We start from the raw sequence: 18,661 nt of genomic DNA on the forward strand, positions 1-18,661 counted from the left end.
TGAGTGGAGTGAGTGGAGTGAGTGGAGTGAGTGAGTGAGTGAGTGAGTGAGTGAGTGAGTGAGTGAGTGGAGTGAGTGAGTGAGTGAGTGAGTGAGTGAGTGAGTGAGTGAGTGAGTGAGTGAGTGAGTGAGTGAGTGAGTGAGTGAGTGAGTGAGTGAGTGAGTGAGTGAGTGAGTGAGTGAGTGGAGTGAGTGGAGTGAGTGAGTGAGTGAGTGAGTGAGTGAGTGAGTGAGTGAGTGAGTGAGTGAGTGAGTGAGTGAGTGAGTGAGAGAGTGAGTGTGAGTGAGTGAGTGAGTGAGAGTGAGTGAGAGTGTGTGTGTGAGAGAGAGAGAGAGAGAGTGTGTGAGAGTGTATGTGAGAGAGATGGGGAGGGGAGAGTGAGAGAGAATATGAAAATAACCTGTTTTTAAAAAAAGGGCAGCACAGTGGTTAGCACTGCTGCCTCAACGCCAGGGACCTGGATTCGATGCCCAGCTTGGGTTGCTGTCTGTGTGGAGTCTGCACACTCTCCCCGTGTCTGCGAGGATTTCCTCCAGGGTCCTCCGGCTTCCTCCCACAGTCCGAAAGATGTGAGAGTTAGGTTGATTGGCCATGCTAAATTGCCCCTTATCGTGTCCTGGGATGCATAGGTTAGAGGGATTAGTGGGGTAAATATGTCAGGTTACGGGGATAGGGTCTGGGTGGGATTGTGGTCGGTGCAGACTCGATGGGCTGAATGGCCTCCTTCTGCACAATAGGGATTCTATGATATTTTCTCAGAGAGAAAGACAACTTCACTCATTATCATGGGCAGGGGGAGGACTTATTGTAAAGACAAAATGGCATATGCTAAGCAATATTAAAATGCCTAAACAACTTTTGGAACGCAGTAGAAGACTGAGCATAATAAAACGAGAGAGAGAGAATAAAAACACTAAAATACTAAAAACACTCTAAATGAGATGCATGTAGACCTAACTCAAAATTTCTACATAACACTCTTCACAAAACATAGCTTATCTATTAAATCTCATTGTTAACAGAGGGTGGGTGACATTAACAACAGAAAAAGGCATACTAACAATGACTATAGCTTAGTGATATTCTAACCCACAGAGGCAGAAGTCTGTCTCAAATACCCTGCAACATAACCACTTCACACAAGGTTGGCAGATGCTAACAAGACAAGAACACTGCAGTAGAATTTGGTAATGTGCGCTCAACTGGGCGGGGAAGTAGAGGCCAAGCTTGATCCGTGGGCAGGAGATGCTTCTCGCTGCTGGAGGCAGCTCTTTTACTGGCTGCAGTGAGGGTGAAGTCCGGAAACCTGGACAGTCTCTTGCCCAGCAGAGTAGAGGAGCAGCTTTCCTAGTTGGCGGAGGATCTGGTCATGAGCATGGTAAGTGAACCCGTATAACAAAGTAGCGGCGATTCTCACCGTCCTTAGGCACAGTCCAAATTGACGAATGTTGTTGCGCTTCTGATGCCCCTCCAAATCTTTACATTTGTCAATCCTGAACAGGAGCCGGAGTGTGGCGACTAGGGGATTTTCACAGTAACTTCATTGCAGTGTTAATGTAAGCCTACCTGTGACTAATAACTTTACTTTTTAACTTTCAATCACAGAATCTTTACAGTGCAGGAAGAGGCCACTTGACCCATCGAGCCTGCACTGACAACAATCCCACCAGGTCCTATCCCTATAACCCCACGTATTTACCCTGCTAGCCCCCCAGACACAATTTTGCATGGCCAATCAACCCAAGTGGAGTCTTTGCACATGACTTTGGCTGAGAGTTGATTTACTGTACTCCGCAGGTCCGCCACAGTATTGCCACAGAACACTGCTGAGCCCGCTCAAGTTCCTTCAAGCAGATTTCCTGAGATTCAGAGGCTACTTGCAGTATTGTAATGGGGGACTTCAGCTCTTCCCAGACAGAAATTGGCCGGAATTTCACTGCCCCGCCTTCTACAGGAATCGGAGCGGACATCGGGAAGGTCCGTTGACCTCGGGTGGGATTTTACGGTTTTGGGACGAGCGAGGCAGTAACATCCCACGCATTGACAAAGAACAAAGAACAGTACAGCACAGGAAACAGGCCCTTCGGCCCTCCAAGCCTGTGCCGCTCCTTAGTCCAACTAGACCAATCGTTTGTATCCCTCCATTCCCAGGCTGCTCATGTGACTATCCAGGTAAGTCTTAAACGATGTCAGCGTGCCTGCCTCCACCACCCTACTTGGCAGCGCATTCCAGGCCCCCACCACCCTCTGTGTAAAAAACGTCCCTCTAATATCTGAGTTATACTTCGCCCCTCTCACCTTGAGCCCGTGACCCCTCGTGATCGTCACCTCCGACCTGGGAAAAAGCTTCCCACTGTTCACCCTATCTATCCCCTTCATAATCTTGTACACCTCTATTAGATCTCCCCTCATTCTCCGTCTTTCCATTATCACTGAACGGAGACATGTGGCCAGCGTGTCAATTTTTCCACATGTATCATTCTTGATACACAGATTGTAACACATCTGTAAACAGCTCCATGCTTACACAAACCCCCTTACCCGACTGATTCATTTCTCCACGAGCAGAAGTGGCATCAGGACAGATCGGGGCTACACAGCCTGCTACCAGTGTCCTCCTGAAGTCGGGTTCTGGGCATTGCTCAGAATTTTGCAAGCAAAATCACATGCACTTGCACCCAAAAGATAGAGAGACAAAAAATAATAAAAGTATGCCTAACATAATTTAGTCTCTATCTCATGGAGCATGGGACAAGTGCTGTCTGCACAGCTCCTCGTCATTACCGGGTTTTTAAATATATTTAATAACACGTTTGTGCACAAGAGTGGATAGATGCATCAGGAGTTCAATACAAGTCAAGAGCTTGGATGTGCAAACGAGCAGACAGGTGAGAAACCTCAAGCAACTATTTACACAAAAAAAACAATACAAATCACTTTAGATTTATATGCAATATGATTTCCACCCCTCCTCCCCCAACATGGAGTCGTAAGTGTTTCATGTCTGGTGAGAATAATTAAGTTTAAACCATCTTATGATAGAAATAAACTTGAAACAACCTTGTACTGATGACATCTTTTTGTTCACTTACAAATATTTCCATCTTAACCTCAATATCCCTGCCGGCACTGCTTTCCACTGGCCACGATTGCCAGGTTCCAATCTGACATGGATTCTTTTATCACATGTCCTGGTCGAAGACTGGGGTCAGATATTACCCTGTATGTCAGTGAACCTGGTTCCTAACATCTCTGTACGAGGGTTTTGTTTGTGTGAACTGCAGCCAACCCATGACAGCTAGCTGAATTACAGAAACACATGAGATCAAGATGTGTTTACCTTTGGCACGGACCACACACAATTCATGGGCCAGAGTGTTTATTTGTTCTTTGGAATACAAGTGGAAAGTATATTACATGGCTGGCTGTACCCAGGAGTAGAAATAACATTCTTGAGATTTACAATTAGAAAAATCTATCAAGACAACGGCGAAAGAAATTAAACAAGTCAGTCACTAAAATGATGCTCGTGTGTTGTACTTATGAGGTTACACTATAATATTAATCACAGTTGAAATCAAAAGCATGTTGGAATGAAACTGGAGGGCCAATTTTAACTACCAGTGGGAAATCGGCAAAAGCAGATGGCATTCCTGTCCAGCAGCTCAAGTTGAAGGCTGGCAGATTTAACAGCCTGTCCACATTGAACAGAAAACAACAGCTGGCTGCAGATGGTAGTAGTAGTTTGGAGTACTCATCGTTGTTAAGGAGTAACTCAGACAGCAACTTCTGACATCTGTAAACACTGAAATCAGGAGGTGTTGCCCAAGTTGCACTGTTACATATCTAGAAAATAGGAGCAAGAGGCCATTCAGCCCTTAGAGCCCGTTCTGTCATTTATTATCATGGTTGATCATCCAACTCAATAGCCCGATCCCCCCCCCCCCCTCTTCCCTCATATCCTTTGAGCCCCTTCACTCCAAGTGCTATATATAACTGCTTCTTGAAAACATCAATATTTTGACTTCAACTACTTTCTGTGGTAGCGAATTCCACACATCCACCACTCTCTGGGTGAAGAAATCTCTCCTCAACTCTGTCCTAAACAATCTACCCTGTATCCTCAGACTGTGACCCCTGGTTCTGGACACTCCCACCATCAGGAACATCCTTCCTGCATCTAGCCTGTCTGGTCATGTTAGAATCTGAGTCCTCCCTCATTCTTCTGAATTCCAGCAATTCAATCTCTCCTCATATGTCAAGTCTTTCCATCCTAGGAATCAGTCTTCTGTTCATACGTTCCGAATCCTCTCTGCACTCCCTCTAGAGTAAGAACATCCTTCCTCATATGAGACAACCAAAATTGCACACAATATTCCAGGTATGGCCTCACCAAGGCCCTGTATAATTGCAGCAAGATATCCCTGCTCCTGTATTCCATCATTCTTCCAGATATTATGATTAAACCATTATCTCACTGATATATTCAGAATTCAAGCAGATGAAAGGCATGAAGTTGTGGTACTCACCCACGAGATACCCTCCAAATATGCCAGTGAGTGTTAGGATTTGTCCATTCATTTTTTTTAAAAACAGCATAGTAAGTTTTAATTTCTGTCGACACTGACCTTGAAAATTAATTTAAGAGTGTGGAGTATCATTCCTTCAGATTTTTATTGTTGGATATTTTAAAAATGAAAGTTTTGGGCAGGATCTTCCAGCCACTCTTGCCGGCCGGTCCCACTGATGGCAAACTTCCACTGCGGGTTCTGCTGCGACAGTGGTGAGACTAGAAAATCCCACTGCTAGCCACTGGTTGGCTGTCTCAGCTGCTGTGGGGATAGGTGGAAAATCCCACTAAATTTTTCACTTTTTCTGTATTCTTTTGCTTAAACCCATCTCTATTTCCCTTTCTGCACAGGATTTGACACTGAATTAACTATCTAACTTGCGCTTCCTGGTTTAGACTCTGTGGCAGAATCATAGAATCTTACAGTGCAGAAGGAGTCCATTCGGCCCATTGAGCCTGCACCGACCACAATCCCACCCAGGCCCTATCCCCATAACCCCACGTGTTCACGCTAGCTAGTCCCCCTGACACTAAGGGACAATTTAGCATGGCCAATCCACCTAACCTCTACATCTGTGGGAGCAAACCAGAGCACCCGGAGGAAACCCACACAGACACGGGGAGAATGTGCAAAATCCACACAGATACTGACCCAAACCCAGGTCCCTGGTGCTGTGAGGCAGCAGTGCTAACCACCGTGCCACTGGTAAGGAGATGCATCGTTGTTTGCAATGTTCAGACAAGTCCAGATTCCCTGTAAAGGGCAGCACATTGTTCTGACTCTCTAATGGCCACAATGAACAGTGCAAAAGCCCACGGAAATGTTAAGTGTAATAAACAGCACCGTCATTTGCTCGTTGTTGATTGAAAAGTCCTGACCATTCATTCGTGGGCAGACAAAACCATTAATCTGAAGATATTGTCAGCTGACAATTGTGTCGCGAGCCTGATTTTAAGCAAACCACAAAGGCTACCTTAAGAGTTATCTACTTATGCACCTTTCATCTCCACATGAACCTTTACGCTCCGCTGGATTTGTACAAAGTGGCTGATAGAGTGCAAATATTCACATTCACTCAAACACCAAAGTACCTGTCTGAAGAGTAGTTCCTGCTGTTGCTCTGCCTGTCTCTTTCTCTGCTCCAGCTCGTGCTGCTCTCGCTGCTCTTCCTCCTCTTCATCACTTTCGATTGGTTCTTGTTTGACCTGTACCACCTTGTTCATGGCTGTAGGCTCATTTGGGTTGACACCTCTGTCCGAGTATGGTTCCTCTGGCATGGCCTGATGTTCTCTGAGCTCCTCTTCTGTTTCTTCAGGGTGACTTTCATGCTGCCTGGGCTGCTCGCTGGGTTTTGGCATCAGCTGTTTGAATGATAGAGGGGGGGAAAAGAGTTGTTAAATAATTTAAGGGCCAACTTAATGCAACCGTATACTGCTTCAGAGCAAGTATCTAAAAAGTGTCAGGTCCGAATTGCTATATTTTCACAAAATACAAAGAAATTCTGTCAGCAAACTATTTCACAATCAACTTGCAATGGAGTCTTCATAATTATTAAGCCTTTCATTATAAAGGTCACAGCACACTAACCCGGGACACTGTCAAACTGATGCTAGCACTACATTAAGCTAAAACATACACAGCTATTAATCTACACATCTCAAGGGCAGTACAGTAGCACAGTGGTTAGCACTGCTGCCTCATAGCGCCAGGGGTGTGGCGAGGCGCATTGACCCGAAGTGGCGCCGGGGTGTGGCGACTAAGGGAATTTCACAGTAACTTCATTGCAGTGTTAATGTAAGCCTTACTTGTGACTAATAAATAAACTTTAAGTTCAGTGCTCTGACAGTCCAGATGATGTTCCAAACCACTAAAACTTTGATCTTTTGGCTTAGGACATCACTTGCATTAATAATTTAAATTCACATTTCATATTTTCTGTGCATTATTAAGTAATTTTAGTTTTTCTTTCAGCCAATACAACAGCAGCCTAACTAAAAGACCAATGAGGTTGTTCTATTTTGCAAACATCCTAAAACGTTCTGTTTTTAATATGCTGAGTGACAAATTTTTAATTTCCAGGTTCAGGAATGAATTGGCATTCGCTGTGCGTTGTTTGACTTACCTGTCTGTGTTAAACTGACACACTAATATTGCCGTTTTTGCATTCCAAACAATTTCAGTAATCAGCAAGGTAGACCTGCCATTTCAAAGCCTGTATGTCATTCAGCTAAAAGCTGCGAGAATAAACAAACATGTCCATCGCTAAATCAATAAAATGTCTCGTTTTTGCAACTTGGCACTCATGGAAAGGCCATGCATCACTCCACAGTGAACAGACCCAATCTAATAAAATCCAATAAAATGATTTAACCCTTACCCATATTTTTAGATTTCAGTATAAATCTAACTGATCAACAATACTGGAATGTGTCAGTTGTGATTAAGAGGTATGCCAGCTCTTTGCAAGTCAAGTACCAGTAGCAATCTGAATCACTGCAACCAAATCTCTCCTTACAGCTGTGGGTGCAAGTCCCTCTCCAGAGACTCGAGTCTAGGCTGACGTGCCAGTGCAGTTCTGAGGAAGTGCTGCACTGTTGGTGGGGCCATCTCTCACATTGCAAATCTTAAATATTGAAAAGATATCAAACGCATTTAATAGCAAGAATTAAAATCTGAACAGTCTGAAAGTGCTCATATTTGCTATCTTACAGTTAGACCCTCCTTATCACTGTCTTAAACCCAGGCCCCATCTTTCCTCTCAGGTGAAGCACAATATCAAGGAACAACGGGGTATTTATTCCTCAACCTACATCACAAACAGATCACCTATCTGGTCATTATCACATTACTCGTTGTCAGTGTAAACTGGCTTCCATGATTCTTACATTACAACGTGGACTATATTGCACAAGTAATTAACTGGTGGTGAAGTGTTGGGAATGTTCTACGGTTATGAAAGGTTCTATATAAATGAAAAGTTTTTTTAAAAAAAAATCGATGAGAGAGATAAGAATTGAAGTAAAACAGACCTTCTAAAAACTATAAAAATGTTAAATATGCCAGATAAGTATACACCCAAAAAATATGCAAGTTAAATGAGTATCCCCCAAATGAATGAAGATGACAAGTAAATTAAGATAAACATAGTCTACAAAGAAATAGAATGGAAAGGAATCTGGCGGTCAGTTTAATTGCTAGAACAACTTAGCCACACAGTGCTTCATGTGACAGAGAGGAAGGACACCGAGATCCTGCTCCAAGTAGGCAAGATCCCCAACATAAAGTCCACAGGCAGAGAGAGGATCAGCTCTCCTGACAAGTGTGGGTACCAGTGCCTCAGAAAGCTCAGGTTTTCACAGCAGGTCGTTGCACAGAAATCTGAAACAAGACCTCCTTCTCAGTGGATCAGATGAGCATGTATTGCCATTGACCATCAAGGTGCCTGTCACTACAGAGCCACCCTGACCACAGGACTCTCCCCAAGCTCGCGCATCTTCTTTTCCTGTAAAGAGAGGATGTGGAGATGCCGGCGTTGGACTGGGATGGGCACAGTAAGAAGTCTCACAACACAGGACTTTAACCTGGTGTTGAGAGACTGCCTACTGTAAAGAGAGGAAGCAGAGCGTTCTGAGTGTTAGTTATGGCATTTATGGATAACAGGACAGATAACATTTGCGTGATATTGGTGCGAGAGGGAAACAGGATTAAGCAGAGTTTGAGTGTCAGCTGTTCAGCCGAGGCTGCGGGGTGCCAGGAGAGAGAGGAATGTAAGGTGCGCTGTGAAGGAGAATGCTTGGAAAGTTAGTGTGGGACTTGGCTCCTGAAATCCCTGTGCCTCTCCTTTTCCTCAACCTCCGGGATCCTCTTGGAGCACCATCTGCTTAATGGAAGGACTTGCACTCCTGCTACTGACTTGCTCAGTCACTTCTATCCATGCCTGCTTGCTTGGCAAGATTGCTTTCTTCCTCCTGTCATGACAGAATGAATGTGTGACCCCGCCTGCCCCCCATGTTGACTGAGGAATCCGGAGGTGGAATGCTAATCCTGGAGGGTTCACTGGGTTCCTGACTCGCTGATGGTCCTGGTGGTTTGGCAGGGATGTGGCACCATTAGTTGCAGTAATGAAATGAGAGAAATGCTGGAGCCCTTTAATTACCATAATGTTAACTCTAATTCACAGGAATAACTAACACATGAAGTAAACACTGAATTTTGCAAACTCAGTGTGCCCTACGTCCTTTTGTTCTCTCTCCCATTTATTTCGTTATATACATAATTGTTTCCTGTTTGATCCAACCTTTTAACAACTTTAACGCTTGCCTCTTCCTTGCCCTGATTATAACTTTCATTTTAGAAAGAAAATTAAATCAGAATTTATTTGGCTTCTCATTTTCACACAACCAATCAGAAATTTTACATTTCATAGAATCCCCACGGTGCTGAAGGAGGCCATTCGGCCCATCGAGTCTGCACCGACCACAATCCCACCCAGGCCCCTATCCCCGTGAACCCAAATATTTACCCTGCTAATCCCCCTAACACTAGGGTCAATTTAGCATGGCCAATCAACCTAACCAGCACATCTTTGGACTGTGGGCGAAACCAGAGCATCCGGAGGAAACCCATGCAGACACGGGGAGAATGTGCAAACTCCACACAGACAGTGAGCCGAGGCTGGAATTGAACCCGGGTCCCTGGCGCTGTGAGGCGGCCGTGCTAACCACTGTGCCACCGGCATAACAAAGTGCAAAAACACATCAAATAAGAATGTTCTACAAGAATAAATCAGTCCGTTATTTTGGAGTCTGAGCATTCAAGCGTGACTGAACTCATTCACAATGCTGTAAGGGTTAAAAACAAATTGCCCATTCTACTGCCATTCATTATTGAAGTATTCGAGTTCCCTGGCTTTTATAGTCACGCTAAACGACCTCTGCTCTTTGCCCTTGGGCTCGCATTGCAATTGGCAAAAATCCAGTGGAGAAGAGCTGAGGTCAGCTCTGCAAGTTCACAAAGCGCACATTCCTGAAACTGCCCTCCGCTCTGCACCGAAATAGCTTCACAATGGGCAGCACTCAGCAAAGAGAAACAAAAACTAGGGATAACAGCAGCTTTCAACTGGAAAACCTTGGCAGCTACAATTATAACCATTTTGCAATGACTTGTTAAAAAGATTATTCATTAAGGCAGGGGGGGAGGGTTAATTTTATTCTCTTTGAGCAAATGCGTGTCATTACATTACTTATTATTTGCTTTCCTAATAAATATTTAGCAAAGAAAGTTTAACTTCTTGGCCGTGGTAATGCACATTGCTCAAACAAAATACATTTCCATTACAGGTCCGGCTGCTTAATGGCAAATTTTCTCAGTCCAAGATCTGTATCTTATCTGAATACTCTTGACAACTCAATTTCCGCTAACAATGCATTGTGTATTGTTCAACCTCTGTATTAGGAATAAAGATATGAACATTCAAGCAGTGTCTTCTGTGAAGGGCTGGCCACGTCTGTGAGCAATCAGGTTCAGGAAATTAAACTCTATTATTTATGGGAAAAGATATTGTACAAGTCATAAGAACATAATGCATCTTCTTCAGTCTCCACAACCTGCACTCAATGCAGAACTATAACACTGAGCCACAAGAGAGCTCAATATGCTACAAAATTCCTACACAGCATTTATCTTCGCCAATCTTCGAAAATACAGCGTGGGGAGAGGTGCACTACTGCCACCCTAATAGATCTGACCCTTCACAATCCAGAATAAAAAACACTCCTCCCTCCACTTCCTGTCTTCAAGTTCAAATGCCAGTGTCATGATCCGAAGTAGAGGATAGCAGCAAAAGGTACTACCCATGAGAATTGTGCAAAGGCCTAAAGTTATTGCAAATTCTGTATCATAAGACATTGAAATGGAAATAGGCCATTCAGCCCACTAAGTCTTCTCCACCATTTACTGAGATTATGGCTGATCTGATGTGATCATCCTCAAGTCCATTTTTCCATCTTATCCCCTTGATTCCCTTACTGATTAAAAATCTATCTCAGCCTTGAACATACTTAACGACCCAGCCTCCAAAGCTCTGAGAGGTGTAATGTCACTACCTTCAGAGAGGAAATTCCTCATCGCTGTCTTAAATGGGCGCCCTCTTACTCTGAAATTATGATGTGGAGATGCCGGTGTTGGACTGGGGTGAACACAGTAAGGAGTCTCACAACACCAGGTTAAAGTCCAACAGGTTTATTTGATAGCACGAGCTTTCAGAGCACTGCCCCTTCACCTGATGAAGGAATAGCTCTCCAAAAGCTCGTGCTCTGAAATTATGCCCTCTGGTCCTGGACTCTCCCACAAGAGGTAACATCGTCTTAGCACCAAGTGAAATATTACGCAGGATAATATTTCAATGAAATACAATAATGTAAAATTAAATACAGTAGGCATAAATTCAAATTGAGAAACAAAGCAGATGGATTTCTTTGAATGGCCACAGCTAGATTCACACCGAGATTAAAATTCCAAATACAATTTCTACCCATTTTGATTTCAAAAGATTGAGTTATATAGTCATTGCCTTCAATCTCTGCCACAAACATTGCTCCTAATCCTCTCACTCCCTGTCGCTAACAAACACCTGATCTGAACCTTAGTCATGATGTGGAGATGCCGGCATTGGACTGGGGTAAGCACAGTAAGAAGTCTCACAACACCAGGTTAAAGTTCAACAGGTTTATTTGGCACCACTAGCCGAAAGTTAGTGCTGCCAAATAAACCTGTTGGACTTTAACCTGGTGTTGTGAGACTTCTTGCTGTGCTGAACCTTAGTCATGATGTGGAGATGCCGGCGTTGGACTGGGGTAAACACAGTAAGAAGTTTGACAACACCAGGTTAAAGTCCAACAGGTTTATTTGGTAGCAAAAGCCACACAAGCTTTCGGAGCTGCAAGCCCCTTCTTCAGGTAAGTGGGAATTCTGTTCACAAACAGAGCATATAAAGACACAGACTCAATTTACATGAATAAAGGTTGGAATGCGAATACTTACAACTAATCAAGTCTTTAAGAAACAAAACAATGTGAGTGGAGAGAGCATCAAGACAGGCTAAAAAGATGTGTATTGTCTCCAGACAAGACAGCCAGTGAAACTCTGTGGGGGTTACAGATAGTGTGACATGAACCCAATATCCCGGTTGAGGCCGTCCTCGTGTGTGCGGAACTTGGCTATCAGTTTCTGCTCAGCGACTCTGCGCCGTCGTGTGTCGCGAAGGCCGCCTTGGAGAACGCTTACCCGAATATTACCTGATATTCGGGTAAGCGTTCTCCAAGGCGGCCTTCGCGACACACGACGGCGCAGAGTCGCTGAGCAGAAACTGATAGCCAAGTTCCGCACACACGAGGACGGCCTCAACCGGGATATTGGGTTCATGTCACACTACCTGTAACCCCCACAGAGTTTCACTGGCTGTCTTGTCTGGAGACAATACACATCTTTTTAGCCTGTCTTGATGCTCTCTCCACTCACATTATTTTGTTTCTTAAAGACTTGATTAGTTGTAAGTATTCGCATTCCAACCTTTATTCATGTAAATTGAGTCTGTGTCTTTATATGCTCTGTTTGTGAACAGAATTCCCACTTACCTGAAGAAGGGGCTTGCAGCTCCGAAAGCTTGTGTGGCTTTTGCTACCAAATAAACCTGTTGGACTTTAACCTGGTGTTGTTAAACTTCTTACTGAACCTTAGTGCCATATTCAACTCAGAATAAGTGATTAACTAAATATCCATACCATCACTAAGACCATCTATCTTTTCATCCACAATATCACCCGATTCCATCCCTGTCTTAGCTCACCCATTACTTAAACTTTCACTCATGCCTTCATTATCTCAAGACGTGACTATTCCAATGCAATGCTGGCTGGCCTCCCACCTTTTACGCTCTGTAAACTTGAGGTCATCCAAAACTCTGTTGCCCTGTGTCAGCATAATATTTGATCTGAAGATGAGTTTCGGACCATATATCCACTCCATCACTACGTAAAACCTATCTTTTTGACCAAGCTTCTGGTGTAATATCTCCTTATGAGGCTCAGTGTCAAGTCTTGTTTGATAGAGCGCTTGTGAGTTGTCTTAGGACACTGTGATGTTAAGGATGTTATACAAATGCAATTTGTTGTTGCTGAGGGAAGTCGGTTGGATGGACGTTTCAGACAGCAAGACTGAGATGGCTTAAGGTTTTACCACTAATAACGATAAAGAACCAAGAGTTATTGGATCACAGGGACACAAAAGGGAATATCAGGGAGTCTTCAATAGCTTCTGAACTGCTTGACCACTCCCTTTGATGTTGTCCTTGCGGGGGAAAAACTTACTCTCACTCGGGTCATTTCTCCTGTACAGGTCCTGTCTTTGATCTTTGAAGTCAAGGGACTTTTGGTCTATTTGGTGCACAACCTGCTTCACCATCCACTGCCAGATTTGGCAGACACATCAAGCATGGTTGCGCGTTACTCTCCTCTGCCAAAACCACTCAGGATCTGCCTTGAGAGTAAAGATTACTCCATTATTTCTTTCTTCCACCATCATATGACTCCTTACACCCCTCTCCCCTGTCAGCCCCCTACATTCGCCACGAACAGCAAGTGCAGAGTGCTCATGGGCTACTGTCAGTGGGATCCGGCCAGCCTTTCATCTGCTTCTGCCTGACTCCATCCTTCCCTTGCCCATCAAGTCAAGTGTCTCAAGGCTGCTCCCATGCCTTTTTCTAGTTTCTCCATCTTCCCCCTCACATTCTCTCCGAGTTCATTCTGTCCACAAGATACGTACACCTCTTGTACTCCCATACACTTGTACATCCCTGATTTTCTTTACCACACTGGGTGGCAATGCCTTTCCTCTTCTTGGACCTCAATCATAGATTTCCTTCAAAAACTCTCTGCCTTTCTTCCTTTATGATTCGCCTTAAAATCTACACTTTTAACCAAGCTTTTAGTCGCCATTCCTAATAACTCCAACTTTAGCTGACTGTCAATATCTGTCAGATTTCACATCCGCCTTGGGATATTTTTTTTCCACATTAACAGTATTACATAATTGCAATTTGCAGATGAGCATTTCAAACCCCCTGTGTTAAGGGACAGATATAATTTCAGTGGAATGAGGTAGGAGTGGCAATGGTGAAATGAGAGATATCTCCTCTGGTGATTATTGATTTAGAAGGTGTTAATCATACATCTGCAGCAACGAAGCAGGCTGTATTAATGAGTTCAAGATACAACATGATGCATTTCTAGTCAGACACAGGATTGAGGGATATGGTTTACTTAACCAACCTCCCAGATTCAACAAGATGAGTAAAAAGTGTTTTTTTTCCCCTCTATGTTGGCAAGTCACTGAAGTAATATGACTTTTATTATTATCATGCCCACAGAACAAAATTTGAAAAATGTAACTGCAACTTACAGCAAAACCCAAGTGCTCTGAAATATGCATGTTCTAAATCCAACAAATACCAAGATCATAGCAACATGCAGTTTAACTTATAAATAAAAACCACTAACACTCATGGGTGATCAGATTTATCTCATATACCAGCTATTTCATGGTTATAGCTGCTTATCACGTGATATTGTGTACATTGAACAGAAACGTTCTAAACTCACTGAAACATGCAGCTAGGAATCAAAATAAGGATTCATTCAGTAACAGAGGTACTCCTGCAGATGCAAGGAAAATAAAACTGATCACTGAATCTCCACAGTAATTCAAACTAAGATTTTAGAATGGCAAAACAGCTATAGGATAAAAAATTAGCAGAGAGTCAATTTAACAATTCCAAGAATGCATGGTGGTTAACACTGCTGCCTCACAGTGCCAGGGAATCAGGTTCGATTCCCAGCTTGGGTCACTGCGTGGAGTTTGCACGTTCTCCCCGTGTCTGTGAGGGTTTCCTCTGGGTGAAATCATAGAAACCCTACAGTGCAGAAGGAGGCCATTCGGCCCATCGAGTCTGCACCGACCGCAATCCCACCCAGGCCCTACCCCCACATATTTACCCACTAATCCCTCTAACCTATGCATCTCGGGGGCAATTTTAACCTGGCCAATCAACCTAACCCGCACATCTTTGGACTGTGGGAGGAAACCGGAACACCCGGAGGGTGCTCTGGTTTCCTCCCACAGTTCAAAGACGTGCATTGGGCCGTGCTAATTTCCCCCTCAGTGTACCCGAACAGGTGCTGGAGTGTGGCAACTAGAGGATTTTCACAGTAACTTCATTGTGGGGGGCTCAGACTGGCCAGAATTCGGAGGTTGAATCATTGAAAAACTACCATTTATATTTCTGCATGAAGTTAAGGGTTTTAAAAAAAAAATTCTCAATTCCAGGACTCAATCTGACATTAGTAGAAGGGTAATGGGGATTATCTTTGCCTCTCTTTCCAGACCTCCCCACACCAAATGCAACAGGAAAATATATCACAGTGTACATCCAATTACTACCCGTCTTTTTAAGGACCATAACTACCATGCTGGTTAATGTACACACAAAATTTTAAACTTAAAAAAAGGATAAAATTTGGAAAAAGTAATCTAATTTTAAGGTACATCGGGATCTATCTTGCTACTAACAAAAGTGACAGTGTAATACAATTCTTTAAACCCAAACAATACCAATTATAAACTGTCACAGCTGATGCATGCAAGGACTACAAAGTTGCCTTGACAACTATGGTAACAAACCACATGAATACTCTCATTTGATGTGGTCAACAGTAGGCATACGCAGAATATAGTGGCAGTTCTCCAAAAGTACAGCATTGACGTCAGGAGGTTGTGCAATCGTCTCATCTTGGCTCTAATCTATAAACAATGAACAAGCATTGGACATCCATGCAATGGAGCTAATGTCGTGCTTGCAAAACACAATCCTGACATTAAATATATCTAATGACATCTGGAAGAAGAAATTCAAAGCAGGCCAATAATGGCTTTCCTTTTTAGAGCTGCTTTCCTATCCCTCCTCCCCCAATTCCAGTTAAAACCATGGACATGAAATGCATTCTGCAAACTTCTGAAAAATGTCTCTGGTGTTGACAAGCAGTTTTGGTTTAACATTGAAAATGTTCAAATGAATTATATCCCGAAACAACAAATTCTTAAAAAAGGTAAATGGCACAGTGGTTAGCACTGCTGCCTCACAGCACCAGGGACCCAGGTTCGATTCCGGCTTGGGTCACTGCCTGTAGGAAGTCTGCACATTCTCCCCATTTTGCGTGGGTTTCCTCCCACAGTCCAAAGATGTGTGGGTTAGCTTGATTGGCCATGCTAAAATTGCCCCTTACTGTCAGGGGGATTAGTGAGGTAAATGTGTGGGGTTACAGGGATAGGGCCTGGGTGGGATTGTGGTTGGTGCAGACTCGATGGGCCGAATGGCCTCCTGTACTGTAGGGATTCTATTCTATTCTTAAATATACAGAGCCAAATGGTCACAAAGTAGCACAGACACATTGAGTAAAATATCTGCCTTCCGTGTATCCTCATGATATTAATTTTATTAAATTATAAATATTGGACTGATGAAATAGTCTGTACATATACTATTGCAATGTATGAAAATTTGATTTTTTAAACAATGTATTTCCAGTATCCAAAAATCCTCCATGCCAGCTTGGCATTTCTCTAGGGTTGTGTGAAGTGATTTATACAGATTTTCTTCCATTTACACAAGTCCCTACAACAATTTTTGATTCCACTCCTCAGGGTTAAAGAACAGGCCATTAGCATTTTGCCATAAATATGACAACCTGGGTACCAAGTGTCGCAGTTGGCACACAGTTATATTTGGCCCATAGTTTTGGATCCAGTTTAGAGTAAATGTAATGAAAAAGTCTCAGAAAAATAGAATCCCTCCAGTGCAGAAAGCGGATATTTGGCCCATCAAGTCTGCACCAACCCTCCGAAAGAGCATCCCACCCAAGCCCTCCCTTATCCCTGTGACCCCGCGCATTTACCATGCCTAATCCACCTAACCTACACTCTTTGGACACTAAGGGTCAATTTAGCATGGGAGGGGACGGGGGACGGGGGGAGACATGCAAACTCCACACTGACTAGAGTATAAAAGCTGGAGTCTGATGATGCAGCTGTATAGAACGCTGGTTAGGCCACATTTGGAGTACTGCGTCCAATTCTGGTCGCCGCACTACCAGAAGGACGTGGAGGCATTGGAGAGAGTGCAGAGAAGGTTTACCAGGATGTTGCCTGAGTAGATTGGGTAGACTGGGGTTGTTCTCCTTGGAAAGACGGAGAATGAGGGGAGATCTAATAGAGGTATACAAGATTATGAAGGGTATAGATAGGGTGAACAGTGGGAAGCTTTTTCCCAGGTCGGAGGTGACGATCACGAGGGGTCACGGGCTCAAGCTGAGAGGGGCGAAGTATAACTCAGACATCAGAGGGACGTTTTTTACACAGAGGGTGGTGGGGGCCTGGAATGCGCTGCCAAGTAGGGTGGTGGAGGCAGGCACGCTGACATTGTTTAAAACTTACCTGGATAGTCACATGAGCAGCCTGGGAATGGAGGGATACAAACGATTGGTCTAGTTGGACCAAGGAGCGGCACAGGCTTGGAGGGCCGAAGGGCCTGTTTCCTGTGCTGTACTGTTCTTTGTTACCCAAGGCTGGAATCGAACCCAGGTAACTGGAGCTATGAGGCAGCAGTGCTAACCATTGTGCCACCGTGCCGTCTCCTTTCTGTGCTAGTTGTAAGAAAGTTACAAGACATCTGAGCAGTTTCAATCCACACCGACAGAGTAAAGGGAAATTTATTCTGCATTTAAAATGTGCTAATCCTGATCTGAAAGCAAATAATTTGGAAAAGCAAGTGTACATATTTACATTGTCATTATTTTCCTCATGGGTAAATTCAAACTCAAGCCTTTGTAATACTAATTTCAAACATATTTACAGAGATATAGATCATTGTTGAATCCAAAATTCTCCTGATAAATCCCAAACAATTATATCCAATTGCGCATAAAAACCAAGATTTTCCCAAATGAACGGTCAGCTATAAAATCAGATTTACATCGGATTACTCAGTTATGTTGCCGGCCCAATGCCCAAAGACAATAAAATAAATCATCAAATGAAAGACGATAATGCATTACTGATAAAGGCCCAATTAATCTAAACACACCTCAGAAACAGAGGAAGCAATTAGCGCCATTGCCTGCTCACTCAAACTGCCATTTCAGTTAGAATTTAAAGTAGTTTCTACCATGTTCAGTACTCAGTATTTACACACAGTTCAGGGTGGTATGGAGGCAGCAAATGCACTGGGGATGGACGTACTGACAGCCCTTCCCAAATCACACCTTTGCTTCTGCAGATTGCATTATACTTCTACACCCTTGACACAAAACCCAAAGTATGAAGTGTTAAGTGCAGCTCAGAATTTTGCTTCCTTAGCAAATGGTGGAGAAAATATAAATGTAATTAATTTCATCGAATAGCTCAGCACTAAAGTAACAGTTATGCACAATATGCATCAACCTTGAACATAGAAATAAGCACTCCTTCAAAGCAGTCCTGTTTAACAACTCTTTCCGCAAGCAACTTGGGGACCCTGTGGTGTCATCAGTTCTGTACATGAAGCCATTCCACATACAAGTGAACAACAAGGCTGGAATGCATCAGAATACTTCACACAGTTTCATACAAAAAGCCAGGTAACCAGAACTAGGTTATTAAAATTAATGCCCACGATATTGTGAAAATACCCTCTCCCATGCACTGCCAATAATGTAGTATCTCACATTTCCTTGAATTTTATTTCTTAAACCTTTTCCTGTTTTCAAATTTACTACATCCCTGCGAAAAGAATGCCAAAAGCTCATCCAAAACCAAATAGAAATTGAATTCATAATTAGTTACATGTTCATTATACCGCTACATTTTCAAATAAACAATTGTAACTACGCTTAACCTATAAACCACTGAAGTCTATCCCAATTAAACTGTTGGACGGCACGATGGAACAGTGGTTAGCACTGCGGCCTCACAGTGCCAGGGACCTAGGTTCGATTCCCGGCTT

General features: G+C 43.4%; 1 protein-coding gene across 14 annotated transcripts in view; it reads right to left on the reverse strand.

Annotated features, from left to right (window-relative positions):
• Positions 1-18,661, reverse strand: part of hdac4 (histone deacetylase 4) — a 444,296-nt gene that overhangs the window by 98,922 nt on the left and 326,713 nt on the right. For all 14 annotated transcript variants that reach the window (XM_078229095.1, XM_078229096.1, XM_078229098.1 and 11 more), the window contains one exon: positions 5,664-5,933. In XM_078229095.1, coding sequence (XP_078085221.1) covers positions 5,664-5,933 — 270 coding nt within the window. The remainder of the gene's footprint in view (positions 1-5,663; positions 5,934-18,661) is intronic.

The sequence above is a fragment of the Mustelus asterias genome, chromosome 14, assembly GCF_964213995.1.
Source record: "Mustelus asterias chromosome 14, sMusAst1.hap1.1, whole genome shotgun sequence".
Taxonomy (NCBI): Eukaryota; Metazoa; Chordata; class Chondrichthyes; order Carcharhiniformes; family Triakidae; genus Mustelus; species Mustelus asterias.